This window comes from Gallus gallus, chromosome 3 (assembly GCF_016699485.2).
Source record: "Gallus gallus isolate bGalGal1 chromosome 3, bGalGal1.mat.broiler.GRCg7b, whole genome shotgun sequence".
In the NCBI taxonomy this organism is placed as follows: Eukaryota; Metazoa; Chordata; class Aves; order Galliformes; family Phasianidae; genus Gallus; species Gallus gallus.
Window position 1 is genome coordinate 9,492,789 of NC_052534.1, and position 18,663 is coordinate 9,511,451.

At 44.4% G+C, this 18,663-nt stretch overlaps 1 protein-coding gene across 16 annotated transcripts in view; it reads left to right on the forward strand.

Moving 5' to 3' along the window:
- Nucleotides 1-18,663, forward strand: part of EHBP1 (EH domain binding protein 1) — a 195,532-nt gene that overhangs the window by 129,433 nt on the left and 47,436 nt on the right. For all 16 annotated transcript variants that reach the window (XM_015278098.4, XM_046939158.1, XM_046939161.1 and 13 more), the window contains 2 exons: nt 740-1,654; nt 3,481-3,624. In XM_015278098.4, coding sequence (XP_015133584.2) covers nt 740-1,654; nt 3,481-3,624 — 1,059 coding nt within the window. The remainder of the gene's footprint in view (nt 1-739; nt 1,655-3,480; nt 3,625-18,663) is intronic.

Below are 18,663 nucleotides of genomic sequence, written 5' to 3' on the forward strand. Positions count from 1 at the left end.
CAGAAGTTTTAAAATACATTTGTTTGCTGGATGATTGTGATTTATGTCCTGTACCACTCCATCTGTGACGGTGTTCTTTTGGGCTATCTGCACATACATTGTTTTTCATCAACACAAATCACAGCAATTACACGACCAATAGAAGGGAGAAGGTTGATCACCAGTGATAAAACCCAAGATGGATTAGTGTCATGTTTCTTCTATCTTTGCTCCTTATCTTAAAAAGCCATCCTTTGTCGCTTTTTTTCTGTTCCAATTCTCACATTTTTTTCCATTTGCTTGTTTGCTACTGCTGCAGTGAGAACCAGCGAAGGTGCCATGGGAGACTTTCCTAATGCAAACACAAGGGGTTTTACACTGCAGTATCATGAACATCTTTTTAGTAATGAGAGTGGCATTAGTTTGAGTAACAAGATTTATTACGGTGCAGGAGCAGGCTAGGAGTATTCAGAACAGTGCTGTTTGGATGTCTTTGCGAGTCATATCCGCTTGATCTGCATTACCATGAAGATACCCCAGGAGATATCTAGAATCCATCAGGAAATGTTGATGAGTTCAGATTGGGTGGTGCAATGAAAAATAATAAATACCAGCCCACTGCAATGAAACCAAAAGAATAAGTGGTAACAGAGGCGAGTCCATACTGTTCCTGTAACACTGGAGCATGTTTGTTTGCTTGAAATGCTATGCCACGTAAGAAAGTGCTGTATTATAATCTCTGCTTTGCCTCTTTTTAAAGGCGTACGATGGGTTTGCCAGCTTAGGAATATCACGATTGCTGGAGCCTTCTGACATGGTGCTGTTGGCAATCCCCGACAAGCTGACCGTTATGACCTATCTCTATCAAATACGGGCGCACTTCTGCGGCCAGGAATTGAATGTGGTTCAAATAGAGGAGAACAGCAGTAAAAGCACATATAAAGTGGGTAACTACGAAACAGACACCAACAGCTCTGTGGACCAGGAGAAGTTCTACGCAGAGCTGAGCGACCTGAAGCGGCAGCCCGAGCTGCAGGCGCCGGATGGCGGCCTGGCGGACTTTGCCTCCCAGGATGACTCCGTGTTTGTGAACGACAGCGGGGTCGGGGAATCCGAAAGCGAGCATCAGACTCCTGATGACCACTTAAGTCCAAGCACAGCTTCCCCTTCCTCTCGCAGGACTCGAAGTGACACGGACCCGCAAAAGTCCCAGCAGAGCTCTGGAAGGACTTCTGCCTCTGAAGAAGTTGGGAAGTGCAGCAGTACAGATACAACACAAGCACAGCCCGTGGTGGGAAGGAAGAAATTGCTGAAAGCTGACACTTTAGACTTAAGTGACTTGGCACATGTCGGTGACCAAAAAGAGGACGTATCTCCCACAATTGCTTGTGAAGATAACGACAAAAAAAGACGTCAGAGTTCAGACAACACCGTTGGCTTCTCGGAGCAGGAAAAGCTGGGACATATGGGATCGCCAGAGAGCGTGAGAGAAGATCCTGGATCACGTGGCATGAAGCCGAGTTTATCTCCTACTTCTAACCTTGGATACTTCTATAATAAGGATGTGGATCTCGCAAAGAAAACGTGTGCTTCTCCGAGGCAAGCCGAATCGGATTCTGACAGCGATGCCAGAATGACTTCAAATCATGCAGATCCATCTGCAAAGACAGCCCAGGTAAGAGACTGCAACTGTCTGTGTGCCTGTGAGTCAGCACGGGGATTCTGTTCGAGTTGTTCCTCCATGGTAAGGTGGGCAGTATGTGCTGTCATGGTTGGGCAGCAGGTATTTTGACAAGTGTGTGATGCTGAAAAAGAGCCATTCAACGAAAAATGAATTCATAGGACTTGTCCTACCCCCTGAGAGTGGCAACGCCTTTCTTTGAAATATTGCATGCTATAGCATAAACTAAAAAACAAAACAAAACAAAACAGACTTATCCGTTCATTGAGCCATATTCAAAAAATGTCAGTTTTTAATGACTTGAAATATCCAAACATATTTCCAAATCTTATCTGAGAAACCACACGGCCTTGTGAACATAGCCTGTGATGGTGTGGTAGAAACTCCAGAATATTAAATTATGCTGTTCACTGAATGGCCTCAGGCGTGTTTCTTAACCACAATATCATTTTCCTTTCTATAAAGATAAAAAGTATATGCCCACCTACCTTGCAGATTTATTGTGAGGGTGAAAGTTGAATATTATACAAATGCTGAGCATTATCAGTAAATAGTATCATCACAGAAATATGTAAAAAATTTTTTCAACCCTGTTTACAAAAATCCCAATTTTACCCCGTGAAGAACTTTCTTTAGTTTTAGCTTGGTTTGGCTTTGTGCCATTAGTTGTGATAAGAGAAGAATACAGCCAGTCTCTTGGCTCTGTAGATTGCTTCAAACATTTTTACATTTTTTCCCAAGTAAGCACCATGAGGATTCGTTTTATTGCAAGAGAAGCAGCCCACAGATGGGTGATGGTGGCCAAATATTACTTGCAGAGCCAGCTAATTTCTTTCCTTTAATCAGTGGAGCCTCATGGCATTTGCTTTCTTCAACCTTGAGTACCAGATGAGAAAGGAATGATGTGACCCCACATGGAACATGGAGTCGTGCAGCAGGGAGGGATGGGATCTGTTATGAGATTTTCATGTGCAAGGTTGTAGGACAAGATGGCTTTAGAGACTTTTTCCTGTTATTAGTCCTCTGTGTGTCTGTACATCGTAATGAAATCTCAGATGTTTCAGTCTTAAACTTGGATGCTCGCGCATTGTTGCTTAGTCTCGACTGTTTCAATTACCATATGGCGGAGGAGGAGCACAACCTGCAACGTCTCTTCCAACTCCAGCCCATGTTAAGAGATACATTTCCCAGAATTTTCACTGTTGAGCTTGACTAAGAAGTCAGCACTTGGGAGTTTGGCTGTGTGGGAGCTCATTTTGCCCTTGCAGAAATCCTCCTTCCATTGCTTCTGCTCTGAAGGGTCATCGGTCACATGCATGAAGAAGGGGCTTTCATTAAATATGAAGTAGAAACAGATATTTCTGCAGGTTGTTTTCCCTTGTACCCAGCCTCTTTGTGTTCAGTTGAAGTTAGAAATGAACGATACCCATATAAGTAGCCAACGAAGCATTATATTTGCATACATATTAAAGTAAATAAGTAAACACATAGCACATTTAACATGGTTAGCTTCCATGAAGCCAATTATCTTTTTCTCCACAGTTGCAGTTTAAAGGCATTAAATGTTGATAGAAATTAAGTTTTAAGGGGAAGGGAGAGAAATCTATTTACATTATAAAGGCCCGTGAGTTTTGTTTTAATTTTACATCTTGATTATCGTTACTTTTCATTTCTGTAGAGTGCTCTGTCACCTCATGAAGCTATAATCCATGTGACTCCTGATCTTTATTATATAGGAAGGCTCCTGGCTACTAACTACTGTGTAAATGTTAAGTGCCCTGAGGCTACCCTGCCGTTAATTATATTTCTTTATTTTTAAGCAACGAATGTTGTCAAGACAGGAAGAACTTAAAGAACGAGCGAGAGTTCTGCTTGAGCAAGCAAGAAGAGATGCAGCTCTAAAGGCAGGGAGTAAGCAGCTAACCAATACGATCATCCCAGCCCGCAATAAGCAGCTGAATGATGTAAGAAACGTTGGCCCGTGTGGCAGTTTACATCGTTAAAATTTCCTGTTCACGTTTATGTTGTTGTGGGAAACACGTTTGCAGAATCCTTCCTTTCCACGCCGTGCCCTGGTGCTCTGCTGAGTCGTGCGCCCCCCGTGCACCTTAAGAGCCTGTTTATCCTGCTGCTGCAGCCGGCAGGCTGATGCTTTACACTGCAATGGAAGCAGAGGTCTGGGAGCACCTTCTTTGATTGGCACCGCAGCTTCTAATGGGACGAAAAACAAAAGTTACTCGTTAAATGATAGTGGAGTAATTTATGCTATTTTTGATTACTTCTCCTTTTTCACTTAATGTAAATGCGTTTCCCGAGCCTGTGATGTCAACTGCTTGCTGCTTCATAAGTGTTACCGCAGTGAATGAGGCTGCTTGTGACAGTCTTGTAAAAGAGTTGATGGAACAATTCCTTTTTATCACGAAAGTTGATTATGCTGGTGAGGTGGGAAAGTGGAGCTGGGGAATGAGCTCCAGTGTCAAAGCAGCTACGGCTGCACCTCCGTTGGCCTCAGTGGTGACCTGGAAGGATGCGTTCTCTCTGGAGATGAAAGCCAATTAATTTTTATGCAAACCTTCGCAATGTGGGTTTTTGTGATTCTAACTATTGTGTATTAGAGACTGTACTGGCAACTAAGAATGCAAATGTAACTGAAAAATAATGATACAGAGAAAGGCTAGAGTTTTTACTGCTTCGCATCTTTGAGAGGCTATTCCTGAGGGACAGATTCAGCTTCTTATATAAATGGGATCTCGCAATCAGAAAATGAAGACAATGATTTACACGTCTTATTTCACTCTCAGCTATTTTGGGTCCATGCTAGACATTTTTTTTCCATCAATAATTCCCCTGCAAACTGCAAATAGTTCTCTTTTCTTTTTTTTTCTTCAAAACATATTCATGTATGCATACGTATCTTACTTGCCTAATGATAGTATAACAATAAGTAAAAAATGTCACAATTATTTCATGTTTGACTGTTGTCCCAAACAAGTCTAGCTTAGTATAAATCTCGTATTGGATTTATTTCCTTTTTTTTTATTTAAACAGTTTTTCATATAGCAAACAATGTTAGGGGAGTGATGCTATCGGCAGCTACTCAAGCAGAATTAACTGTAGTAAAAACTGCCCAACATTTTCTTATTACCTTCAAAGTTTTTATAACTTTCCTAGTATTTAATGGTTTGAGCTGAAATTTTCCATGACAGCTCTCTGCCTCGGGGTAATTTTTTGTGCTGTTTTTTGTTTTTTTTTTTTAACTTCAGGAGAAAAAAAGCAACCTATTCAACCACTGCTCTGAATTAGGTTGGGTGGAGCATTGCTTTACCCATGTTAAAAATGTCTTATGGGAAAAAGGTTCCATTCCCTTGAAAAGTCCGTTCAAAACAATTGAAGTTGGGTTAATAGCACGAGATCATTAGAGAGCCTTGAAATTCAGGGAAGTTTGTGTCAGTAGAAATTGTCTATATGGACACAGCACAGCCTGAATGCCTTTTACCGTTGCTCTCCTTGTGACCAGGGTCCATTCTGATGCAGATCATCGTATTGGAAAGCAAAACTTTCCCTCTTAGGCTCAAAGTCCTCCTGCTGATGAAATCCAAATGGGAAGAAATGGAGGTACTGCACTGGCATGCAGAGGAGAGATGCCTCAGGTAGATAGGAAGGAGGTAGATGGCAATGCGAACACGGACAGAACTGAAGACTGTCTAGGCTGTGAAAGTGAAAGCCAGCTGAATGATGAGAGATAGGGACAAACCTTTCAGGACGAATCAGCCTTGTGCAGCTCGGGCATCTGGATTAGCTATGGGACCTTCCTTCATTTGTTAGAGAAGCTGCAAAAGAAATTAGATGGAAGCTTGTAGAGAAGAGGAAGACTGTCCCTTCAGGCTACCTTGTACAGTCAAAATCTCTTACTGACTTTGTGTTGGGGATGTGCCTCAAACTCAACATATTCAAGTTGGCAGAGTCCTCAATTTCTGGTTTCCAAACCAAGATTATCAGGGACTGACTTCGGGAAGTTTTGAATGTAGCTAGCTGTAGCCAAGGCAAGGAGAACCAGTATGAAGTGTGCAGATAAAGACCATATGGAATAAGAACCAGCATGCAAGGATGTACAGCTAACCTAAATTCCATGTACTCTGATTTTTGGCTTCTTGACTTAGAAAGCTCAGCGTTCTCTTAATGCATTCCGTTGGGAAAGATGCATTTGAAAGGGATTGTTATAAATGGATATTGGTATAATATTCATATCTGATATACTGTGTAAATGTGACATGTTATATGTGTCCATACATGTGTATGTTCTAGATGAGGGTGTATGTACGCATTAATGTGCATAGATCATAAGATGCTTTCATTTTTTTTTCTTGAACTTATTTGATGTTGTTTACTACAGGCCATTGCTTATGTGCTTCTTGGAAAATAGTAGAGACTATTCAGTATTTTGGGGTCATTGAGGTTAATGATAGGAACCTTTACTCAAGCATCTCTTTCTTAGTGCACTTCAGCAGAGTTGTGAGTGTCAGTGTGCAACCTGCGTGCAGTAATAGGCAGTGTGTTAGCCACATGGCAGTTCTGGTGATGAGAACAGACATTTTGTTGCAGGAGTTGGCTTAGACTAATTTGGGGGATAATTTTGAGGGGGTTTCAAGAGAAAATGGTTTCAAACAGGAAAACCTGATTTTAAATAAAAGAACTTTAGAGTCCAGGGACAGTACTTTAAAAACGTTACTCTTCAAGTTTGCAGTTACATCTTTTTTGGTATCTTCATTTTAAGAGCTTCAGGCAGCCCGGCCTTTGGAAATCAGACCCCCCAGCTAAGCTGCAGTCACTAGTTACTTTTGAACATCTTGTCTCATAGGCTTTGCTGTACTACTTTATGTTTACAATACAACTATGAATCGCTGTTTACTAAGTAAACAAGTGAGAACAATATACAGTGCATGGGGTTGTGTTCCTGCTTGAGGTGAACAAAGAGGGAGGAAATTTCCAACTCGTAAATATAAGCCTTCCTGGTATGTGCCCACCTGACGTGCTGTGGTAGAAGTCTTGGTCTTCTCATGTAGGAGAAAAGGAAGACTGTCCCTTCAGGCTGCCCTGTGGAGTCAAAATCTCTTGCTGACTTTGCAGTGTTGGGGATGTACCTGAAACTCAACATGTTCAAGTTGGCAGAGTTCTCACTTTCTGATTTCTGGATGTTGTGAATGCCTATGGCTCTGAACCATAGGGTTTGGGTGGTACCATGTGGAGCCTGGCGCTGGGGTCAGTGATTTCCGTGGGTCCCTTCCTAATGTGGATATTACGTGATTCTAGAATTCTATGATTTCTCATTGTATCCCAAGCTGTATTCTCTTCCCCTTCTTTCCTCTCTCTCTCTCTCTCTCTCTCTCTCTCTCTCTCTCTCACTATTTCAGCTGTCTCTCCTGTCCATTTCAACTGCCTTTCCTCTGCTTTTTACCTTTTCTTTCTTCATTCCTGCTTTCTTTAATCTTTCTTGCTTTAGACATATACCCTCAGTGCCTTCTGCCCTGTAATCTCCCATCCTATCTTTAGTCCACTTGATTTAGCCCCATTGTTCTCATCTGTCTTCCCCTATTTGTAGCGTATTAGCCCCTTTTCTCCCATTTTTTTTCACTCCTTGCAGCATGGGAGAAATTTTTGCACTGTTAGATCTGCTCCCTTAGTGCTTCTCAGGAACTCTAGAATCTGCAAAATGTGTGCGTTCCAGCCTGTATAGAGGCTGCCTGCCTGTAAACTGGTAGACAGATACTCGAAGTCAAAGAAAAGACTACATTGGTCAGCAATTGCTTGAAAGCATGTTCATGTATTGGGAGGGTCATAGATATGTCCTTAAAATTGATGCAGCCTTTTGGAGACTGGAAGAGTTAATTGAAGAGCTGTATGAACAGACTAAAGACTTACCTTTATGGATGCCATTTCTCTGGTAGATCTACAAACAGCTCAGCCTCTCTTCTTGCTTTCTTGATGTAGACATGCATGCAGTGACTCTTTCAGAGATGCTTTTGTCATTTCCAATCTGGTACAGCTGTAGTCACTTAGCTTTTAAGCAGGAAAGCATTTTTATTAGCTTACTCACTTCTGTTTAACTCCCCTCTTCTCATGATGACCTACACAGTGCTGGGATGGACATAACTAATCCCACCAGGTGCTCTAAAGTACAAACTTGCAGTGATGGTTGCTAACAGCGTGGGCTTGCTTGGGATGAGATGCTGGAAAGGTGAGGAGGCTGGAGCTGGTCTGTGCTACCTACCTGGTGAATTGGCAGCCAGAGGAGGACCAGGACAAATGGGATGTACTGAGGAGGTGCAGGGCTCTTTAAAGGTCTTTGCTGCGGGGCCTCACTTCCACAATGTGGAGTGGAATCCATGGAGGCTGAATCTCAGCACAGCTACACCGTCAGCAAAATCTGTGAAGGCCAGACAAAAAAATGTTTGTTTATTCTCCTTTAATGACTGGTCCATGTAAAGAATGGAAATGCACTGCAGCTGTCGTTTGCTCTGTAAACTCAAATGGCTATGGTTGTGGAGTCAGTATGATTACAGAGGATGGAATTAGGAGTTAAGAAATTCACAGGCAACTTTAATTAACCTGCTTTGTGTATATGCATTATGATGCAGTCTTTAATTATGTGATCGCATACTATTTTCCCCAAAGCATTTGTGTCTCATTTAACTCAGAGGATTGAGGTGGTTGAGCAGGCTGTTTGTCCAGAGGACCTCCGTCCTTTTGGTAGGAAGGTGTACAGCAAGCAAAGCGGGGATTGCAAGGAGCAAGAGGATGAGGTCACAGCTTGAAAGAGTTAAATGTAAGATTGCCTTTACCTCAGTGTTTCTGATCAGTGCTGCTGAGTGTTCCGAACCACACTTCCTCCAAGCAGTCATCAATTGTGCATCCTTCCTTTTTGGATGGCCATTTGAGGTGAAGGTTTAATTTGCAGATGTATTGAGCTTCCATGTCTGTCAGGGAAATCAATTGGAGCTGTGCTTTAGACTTACAAAGGGCTGCATAAAGCTTAGTATGCTGAGAAAAGCAGGTAATAGACTTCCCAGAGTATGCACTCAGTGTTAGATCCTGTTAGCTGTGTCTCCCCATCTCAGTTCCCAGCCAAAGAAGAGGGTAATAACACCACCACAGGGTGCTGGGAGAGGAGAATGCCATTAATATTTTTAAGGCACTTAAATACCGTAATGATGAGAACTGTAGAAAAGCTCTTGAAGAAATTAATAGTTCTGTCTATACAGCAAGATTTGAACATTGTATAGTAAGGAGTGGTGCAACATATTGATGGGCCTGTGTATTGAACAGTGAAAGTAAGCCACTGCTGGGTAGAGCTCAGCTCTAAGCTGAAGGTGGGTGAGATCAGGGACAGTGAAAGGTTTTGCCACAGCAAGGCTCTGTCCTCAAAGGGGTGAAAATTAAGATTATGCCAATCAGTCTTCTTTCTGACATCTCTGAAATGATGTGTCAAAGCCTTTTAACTGGTATTTGCAAGGCAGACGGCTTTAGCAGAGGATGTCGTATAGCATGGCGTTCATGTGAGATGGTGCTCATCTGGGAGAGGTTGTGGTTGTCTGGCAGGCACAGACCAGAGATCACTCCTGAAGTTACTGTGTTTTTGCACAAGCCAAGGATTTCTTCCTAGTGAATTTAGGTGTAGGACTGGGCCCTTCGTATGGACTTGGCCAAAGATTTTGAGTATTTAGAATCTAGTATTGGTTCTGGGATGCAGGCATGATACCCGCAGGGAGTTCCTTGGTCTTTTGCCTCCCATGAAAATAGTAATTCTTTCTTTACAACGGCATTGTAAGAGACTCCATTTGTAAAATAAGTATTTAAAACCATATGAATGCTAATTGCAGGAGTGTTTTCAGAGAGCAGTCTGACACTGCTGCTGTGCTCCCATGCAACTGTTGCTAGCCTGCTTTCTGCAGAGAAAGATGTGGCTTTACTTACCTCTACTACCATTGTTTCATACTTATTCAGTTTGAATGGTAGTTATAGTTGCCTACATATATTAAAAAAATAATAATAATAAAGATTTGAAAGAGCAGTGAGGTCTGCATTCAGCTTTTGTAGTAGAATATGGAGATGTGAAGCTGTTACCTCCGACCATACAGACGCTGCCCGTATACAGAGGGCAGCAGGAAGGGGTTCTGCCTTGAGATTGTTTCTTTCTGCTCAGAGTATTGCTTTTTGTTACTCGCTTCCTCAAAGGACTTGTTGCGGCTGTATCTAATTCATGTTTAATAAGCTCTTTCTACTTCAGGTGTCAATCTGTTTTGCCCATTACTTTTCATTTTCATAAATATTTGAGTGCAAAATGATAACAGTTTTTGCATCCGTAGTGGCTGGGTGGAAATGGAAGTCTTTTTAGTAGAGCTCCAGAAACCGACAGAACCTGAAATGAGATGGTTTTGTATACTCTTTAATTTTGATTGCATACATTTGCACAGATACAGGATATTCCAGTTGCAGTAAAACAAAAATAAGGGATTATTTTCCTGAGTAAGTGCTCAGAAAAAAAAAAAAAAACCCTTTATTAAGCAGTTTGATTTATTGATCATGTCCTGCAAAAACCTGCAGTACTCTGAGCAAATAAACCACTAACTGTCCGTCTCTACTATGTGACTACGAGGTAAACTGTAGTCAGTATTAGCAGAAATGGCACAGACTGCAAGTTCAGAGCACACAACGAAAAGGGATGTTTTAACGTGAAAGATGCCTTAAAATCAAGTTAGTACTGCAAGTATTCTTTCCTTCAAATGTTTTAATGGGTTCTTGAAAATGAGTACCCGATACGTTATTCAGTAATTTGTATTTATACCTGAAATCAAATTCCCTGCTTCTGTTGCATTAGGAAAGCCATCTGGATAGTCAGTGGAACTGTTTGCAGTCTCCCTAGCTATAATTGAGGTGATAGTATTAACTCGTGTAAAAGAACATGACCCAAGTTATTCCTGTTTTGGTTTTGAAGGAGAGAGGGAGAAGTTGGTCTTTATTAATTAAACATCTAACCTAAACGTATTGAGGTGTAGGGCTTTGCAGATGGCAACCTTGGTGCTTTAATAATAATTGGAAAATATTGATTGAAAGAAGACTAGCCTGCATGCTGATAATTGTGACCAGGTTTAGATACGATCACTAGATCTTCCTGAGATTGCAAAGAAGCAGTTACCATCTAATTGGTAAAAAGATTGAACATTATTTTGGTAATCCCAAAGCTTTGGTAACTTATTCCCCGTTGTTCATTTATATGTCTGGTACGTATGCCACTATAAAGTGGTTAAATATGGTTTAAGCTGATAAGGCTATGTTGTATAGTATTTACATTTCATGAGCATCCCAAGTTTTATAGCTGTTTTAACAATATACTTCTCTTTAAATGCAGGTTAGATCTGCTGGCTGAACACTTCAAAATCACAACTGAACTGATAGTCATTCTGTATAATGGCACACTAAGGCTGAGATAGCCTGGTGGCAAGAACAATCCGAGGGGTTTTAGTTGCCGCTGCTCGTGACGTGAAAACTGAAAATACTCTGTAACTTTCCAGGAGGGTTCTGTGTCTTTTGACTTGGTGTTTGATCTGTTTAAGCTCTTCCTGACCATGAAGCTGTGATATTTCGAGAAACAGTGCTGAGGACACCCCCCTGACGTAGCTGGGAAAATAAATCAATTAGTGCAAGTAAAAGCGGTTCGAAGAGGAATTAGTATGCATTGTGGTTTTTGTAGCGGGAGGGATTTCATGAATGAAGTGTAACCTCTGATAATGCGAGGCAAATGTTACGCAGTTGGAGTTGTAGTTATAAATGCTTGAGGTTGTCAGCTGGATTTTATTGGTGTTATTTCCATAACTCGCATCTGTTTACGCCAGTTAAGCACCAGATATACGTGCGCAGTTGTTGATTCCGTGTGTGTCATTTCAAGGTGCTGTGTGCTCTGCAGCCATAGCGCTCACTTGCACGCTCACACAGAATTTCCCAGCTGAGCTTTCAGATATCTGAACAACACGAGTTCAACGCCTCGAAGCATTTTCTCTCTCCAATTATAACTGCTAGCCCCCCAAAAAGGAGGTCTCGGAGCTCCGGGGGCCCTCTGTTGTGTGCGAGGTGAGCCCCAGCTTCCTCCACATCTCGAATGCTCTTTTCATACTGCCGCTAATAACCGCGGCCGCTTTCTGCGTGGATGCTCAGCACACGCTGTTGTGAATCCCAGGATGATATCGCCATCACTTAGAGCTGTATTTTGCATCGCCTATTCTGTTATTGCTCAGCATGCACAAGGGTGGAGTTAAAATCTTTATTCAGTTCATTTAAAAATGTTTCTTTTGTTCTCCTTATCATGTTCTGGCTTTCCCAAGGATATATGCCTTGAACGAAAAGTCACATGTGCATTACTAATTGTGTGCCATTGTATTTACAGTTCCTAGTGGTGGCACTGTGAAGCTACTAATTCTTTTGCTTCACTTGATGTAAAATAATCTGAGTGTCTTTGATAGCAGTGAAACAGTATTAATTGTTTTGTACATTTCTTGGTCACTCTTCTTAGGTGGTCTTCATAATCTATTAGAACTTTCAGCCAGATTTTTGTAATGTCATGCCTCCAGCAGCGATTAAATTGGTAATTAATGAACAGGCCTTGGCAACATAAACCACATCCCGTTAATTTTCCCTTTTGAGTTTTTAGAAGTTGTCGTCTCTGTCGGAAAGCGTTGCGCCACCTCGCTACAGCCCCTTGGCATCAAACCACGACGGCCTGATTTTTTGCAGCCATTAGTAGATCAGAGCAGTAATTTCACAGTATTTTGGTCAGGGTAATTATGGTACCAAGTACCGAGCAGAGTCGGGAATTCACACAAGAAGTCCAGAAATACCAGGTGAGCTTCCTCGTGTTCACTGGGACGTTATGATCAGTTTAATTGGGCTCTGTTTGATTCCGGCCGCGGAGGCTCTTTGTGCCGCGGCACCGCGGCCACTTTCCGCTCCGGTGTTGCTGACCCGCACTGACAGCCCCGCGGCAGCGCCCGGCCCTTTGAAGTGGGGCTCTACGAAAAAAGGGAGAAGCGAGGGGAGAGGTTACTGTAGCAAAGCTGTGCCGCGGCCCCTGCGCCGAGCGGGACCCCAGCGAGAACCGGCGGGCGCGGCGGTCGTCCTTCGGGGCCGGCTGCAGGTGGAGGGCCGTCAGCTGCGCGTCGGGCGCATTCGGGTTGCAGTAGGCACTTGTCTGTCGGCTCTGGAGTGAAAGGACTGTCACTGGTCACTTCTCCCGAAGCCTTAATGAAACCAAATAGTTTGCCGCGGGTTCGGGTCTAACCGTCGGGGTGTTTCAGGCGGCCTTGTCAGTTGATGTTCATGAATTGACTTGAACGGAGATCAAAGTGTTTCTCAAAATGGAGAATCGGGGAGAGAGACAGCTCCTTCAATCGCACCACAAGAGCTAATCAAGCCATCAGTTCTTTATGCGCTCTGCGTGCCTTTAGCGTTTAATACCCAATGGTTTGTCAGGACAAATTGAAATGGTGGGGCTGGGGGGGCACGCTGCAAACAAAGTGGGAGAAATGCGTGCTTCTTCCTCGCAGGGGCTCGGTCCGAGAAATTACGGCACCCAAATGGAAAACCGCAGCAGGCGCTGTTGATTAAATATTTGGGGTCGGGGGGGGGGGGGGGAGGGGTGGGGAGGGGGGAGAAAAAAAAAGCGAAGGTAAAGGATTCAATGGGCACCGAACGCCTCGCGCTGATTGAAGATCCGGGTTTAAAGTGAAAGAGAAACCCGGCTCAGCGTGGCTTTTTTGTTTCTTTGGTTGCTAATGAACTTTTCTCGCTGCAACATTTCAAATTGGATTCGGGAGATAGTTTTTGGAGTGTCAGCTAAAACAAAGTCATGTGAAAATGCCTCTCCTCCCCCCGCAACCCCCCCCCCCCCCGCCCCCTCCTTCCTCTCTCCCTTTTTAATTGATATGATTTAGGCAGAGGAAAATGGTAAGGGGGATTTTTCTATTGCAGAAGCAATTTTTAAGGGATTTAGTCTTATTTAGCCCGAAGGTCTTCACACTAATGAGAGCACTTAAGTTACGTCCAGGCGTTGATTAGACAGCTCATCTATCAACTGGAGCATGAGAATTCGTATTTTAGGGACCCTTTATGCACTACAAACGTATATGCCTTTTTTTAGCACTTTATATACCATTTTCCACAAATTTTTAATTACCTCCTTTGACATCCAGAGGAGCTGCAGCGCGGCTGGCAGAGCAGGCATGCGAACAGGGCAGCGCCGTGCACGCAACGAGAAAGCATACCCAACTCAACCCGCACAAATGGGTGTGCTGAGCACAAGTTGTTACCGGATACACTCCGTGTACCACCACCACGGCCCCGAAGGTCTAACAGCACGGATTCGGGGGAGGCACCGTTATATGCCTTAAGAAATGCCCATCCACCGCCACCGAGAGTCGGGAGCGCCGGCTTTCCCCGTCGCTTCTCTGGCCGTGCTTAAAACACAACAGCGTCTTAATTATTTTCGGAGCTGTGCTGCAAAGTCCGGCTTTTGTAACTTTTTGACATTTCAGATTTAAAAAAAGGGGGAAAAAAATTAAAACGTTGCCACCAGCTTGCACTATGAGCAGCCTGTAATGACAGTTAAAAAAGCTTTCTGAACTATTTGACAAGATTTCTTAGTGCCGAGGCCATATGCTGTAGCCTTTAAGCTATTTCTTCCTATCAGTTTCATTATCACCTGCCTCTGAGTCTCCAATATCATCAGTAAGCACATGCAGAATCATAATTATGCCATGTACAAGTTCTTTGATAACATGTACAGTTTTCTTCTTAATTCTTTATCAAATGCATTGATCGTGGCATGTGTGCATTGATCCAGGTCCACCATCTGGCTGTGTGTGATAAGCACAGTGGCATCTTTGCATTTCCACTGTCATTCATTGCGCTACAATTTGGCTGCAGGGGAGTAGTGCCTGGGATTAGCCCTGTTCTGCTACTTACTTGCATTTTAAGTTGACACCTCTACAGCGGCTCAGACCACATTACAAACTGAAACACATACGCACGACTTAGTGATGTGACACTCCTCAATAAGCTTACTCCACTAGCTACTCAACAATCTGTAATTGGATTTGTAGGAATAACAGCAAAAGATTTCCTAAGAATTGCTGGGGACAGAAGGTGAAGTTTTCTCATTATTGGCAAAAGGCTAGGTATAGATCCTAGGCGATTGGTATTTTCCATTAAAAACAAGCTGCCAGCAGTTTGCAGGACATTTAAAAAAAAAAAAGAAGAAGAAGAAGAAAGAAAGAAAGAAGGAGGAGAAAAAAGAAGGAACCGGGAAAATAGGAATAGGATGGGGGAGGTGGGTGCTGCGCTCACTGCTCGCCCCGCAGCCCCGTGCCCTCCCCGCACCGAGGGCAGCCCCAGGCTGCTCCTGCCCCGCGCATCGCTCCGCTCGCCGAGCGCTTTGTTTCATAACCTGACTTCATCTTATTATATTTTTGGGGGGAAATTACAAAGTCAAGTTTACACAAGAGAAAATCCCTTAAGTGGAGCCCTACAAATGTCGACTCCTGCAATGAGTAAGCAGCTTCCTTCCCTCTGCCCACAAGCGGCACGTTGGAAGGCACCGAAACGCCGCCGCCAGCCCGGTGACCCCAACCCGGTGTGCACAGCCGCAGGGCGGCCCCGGCCCCGCTTTTTGGGTGACGCCACCGGCGCTGGCAGTGGCGGCGATGGGCGTAGCGGGCGGCGGTGCTCGTTGGCCTTAATTACAGAGCAGCAACCTGCAGGCTGGGATGGAAACGCCTCGGTCGCGGCGGGGCTGCGCGGCTCTGAAGGGGTTAAACGGGTTAAATCTTATTTATCTGAATAGAACTGCGGGGCTGTTTTGCAGAATGCACCAGCACAAATACCTATGGTTCGCTTTGACGTTACAATTTTTTGTTGGTTTCTTTACTTTAAATACTTGAACTGTTAGACCTTTTACTTTTTTCTCTGAGAAAGATGTATTTGTACCAGATTAGAAAAGCTAAACTGTTTCTTTACATTGAATAATCAGCCTGTCATGACAAATCTATCTCCTTCTGCATGAGTAGGTGCCAGTTTGACTAGCTTCTTTTAGGCGCACCCTGGGTTTTAAGCTGGATCCATGTGCATGACTGGCAGTGCATTTGTTGGGCCAGATCTAAGGAGCCAGAGAGCGTTCAGCTCCTTGTTGCCTACAAAAGAGCAGCCAGACAGCCAGCAAGAGGCCTTGGATGCGGCACAAGGTGACACTTACTGAGTCAGCCACTCTTTTATTATTTCTTTTCCACATGTATATATATATTTTATTTCGGTAAACTAAGAATTTACCCGTTTCACAATGGCACAAGGAATTAAATTATCAATGGGTTACTTGTCTGAAGCCAGCACTCCGGACACCAGAAATACCACACCAGGGGAGCTGTATGTTTTGTGGAACAAAACAGGCGATAGTAAGAAAGCAATGTCTACGTGGCTAACGTTTCTTTAAAGCAACTTCTGGCTGAGGGAGTTGTTTTCCACATGGCAGCCGCATAGCCCCGCTCTGCACACACGCAGCCCTGTTTTGCTACAAGGATTTGGATCTTTACTTGCATTTTTTCCTAAAGCGACACTGTTGGTGATTCTTTTGGTGCGGGACTTTGGGCCACTCTACTCCTGTTTTCATTCCATCTCATCTCATGGTCGCCCAGCAGCACGGGCTGTGAGCTCCTTCTCAATGCCCAGTGATTTCATACTTTTTTGCCATCTTAAGTGTTTGAGGCGAATGTTTTTGTGGCAGCTGGCTGGTGGTACCTGTGCAGGAAATGCCCAGGATGGTGGTGGCTTTCCTTCGGCTCTCCCTCCAATCCCACAAACACCGAGGTGCAAACCCAGCGTGGTTTGGTTTGTGCTGTGCACATTTTGCTCGCTACCTGTGCATTTGGAGCTGTTCTGAAACGGCAGCAGAGAACAAACAGAAATGTGGTCCCCAGGGTGCTCAAAGATTTAATCTGACCAGATGGGACAAACTTGAGAAAGATTTTGACTTTCCACTCTGTTTTGCAACAAGAAAGGCTGATTTTTTTTCCCCCGTCCTTTCTTTGTTAGGGGAGGCAGAGATCAGGCCATCCCCAGAGAAATGAGCAGGTGTGGCCATTTACAAGCATGTCTGGTTATATTATAAACCAACATGAGAAAAGTTTGCAGCGGTTTGAAAAGAGCAGCTAAACAGTTTTAATGTTTCATCCCAAATCCTATTTACTCAAACAAGAGCCGATCGAGGCTGCGGTAAAACCCAGCCTGTCCAAACCTTTAAAGCTCGTGTAATTTTATTTTATTTTTTTGTTATTTTTATTCTGGCTTCTGTATGAACTGAATAAGTGCGTTTTGGTAATCCTTGCCTCTGGACAAGCACAGAAGCTTTTTTCCCTTTGAATGGCTAATAGCAGAGCCGTCCTTCCTGCCTGCTGATGAGAGAGGTGCCGGGCAGTTCTTTCTCTTTGGCGTCAGGGCAGAGCGCTGTGATTTTGGACCCCATCCTGTCTGCCGTGGTGCTGCTGTGATTTTGGTGCAGGGTGTTTTGCTGAGCCTAACCGCCCTGTCTGTGGGCGCGTTGAAGATTTTCCCCTTTAAACTCCAAACAAACACAGTTCACGGGATTTTTGTTGTTGTTGGGGAGAGGTTAACGCGCCATCAGACTGCTGGCGCAAGCTCAGGTCGGATCCTCCCAGCATTCTCACCGAGGCCAAGCGGCAGCCCGTGGCAGAGGTGATGGTTTGTCGGGTTGGTTTAGAGATGGCGGGATTCTTGGTGCTTTCAGGGACGGTGCTTTCAGGGTGGGTTCCCCCCCTCGCAACCCCCATCCAGCAGCGTTTCGGGTCGGAATTCACCTTCCCAACCCGGGGCGTCGCTTCTGACCCAAGCAGTGTCAGCGCCGGCGTCCGCGGCGAGTACAAAAGGGACCCCCTAACGGCGGCCGGGCCGAGGCGCTTCTTAAGATCCAAAGGCTGCCGAAAGAACAATTGGATAAAGTTGGGGATTGGAGGAGCTCGGTTTTCTTGTGCCGGGGAAATGAAGCTCCGGCCCTTTCTCTTCCCATCCCCTTTAAAAGCAGAAGGCTGCTAGGGGGTTGTGGCTGTGTCAAAGCCGCTGGGATGCCACTGCTGATCACTTTAATTACTAGGACTAAGGAGGATAAAATTAAAAGTAGCACCATTGAAGCAGTGGAAGAAAGCTTGCCGAGATGGCGGTGAACTGTGAAATATAAAAATTGCATACCAACACATTTTTCTAGGAGGGAAACAAGGAATTACATTACTTATTCTTGAGGAGTTTGTCCTTAAATGGTGAAGTTTGCCTTGCTGTGCATCCGCCTGGCCGGTTTTTAGACCACTGCAAAGTAATTGGCGGGGAGGGACCGGGTGAACTTCTGTGTCCCTTCGGCGTGGCTGGGATGGGATGGGGAGGGATGGGATGGGAACAACTGCTATGTGCGTGCTTGCAGCTCAGCTTCCTTTGCTGGTGCGGAGCTCCTCTGCGAGGGCTTTAACTCCTCCGTCTCTTTGGTGGTTTTTTTCAGGTGGGAGAATTCCCGGCTCGAGCCTCTCCCCAGCAATTTCCTGCGCACAACCGAGGGTGGGCAATTAGCTATTTGCTTCTTAGTCATTGTTCTGCGACTCCAGCCTGAGCTGCTGTGGTTTACCTACCTTTTCTGCTCTAAATGCCGTTGTTCCTTGCAAGAGCCAAGCTCGGTAACCGGCGGTTCAGATACGCGGGCTGAATTGAAGCCATAAATGTGCTGGGTTTCTCTTATCCGCTGGTGATGATTGGCTTAATCAGCACCAACACAAGGCGCAGTAATCTGTGTTTGCTCGCGATCCCCGGGATGCTAATGACCACGCCGTAATTCGGGAGGCAGCTCAGTGCAGGAAGAGAGAGGCCCTGCCTCAAAGCGCCTGGACATGGGGATGGGGCCATGGAAC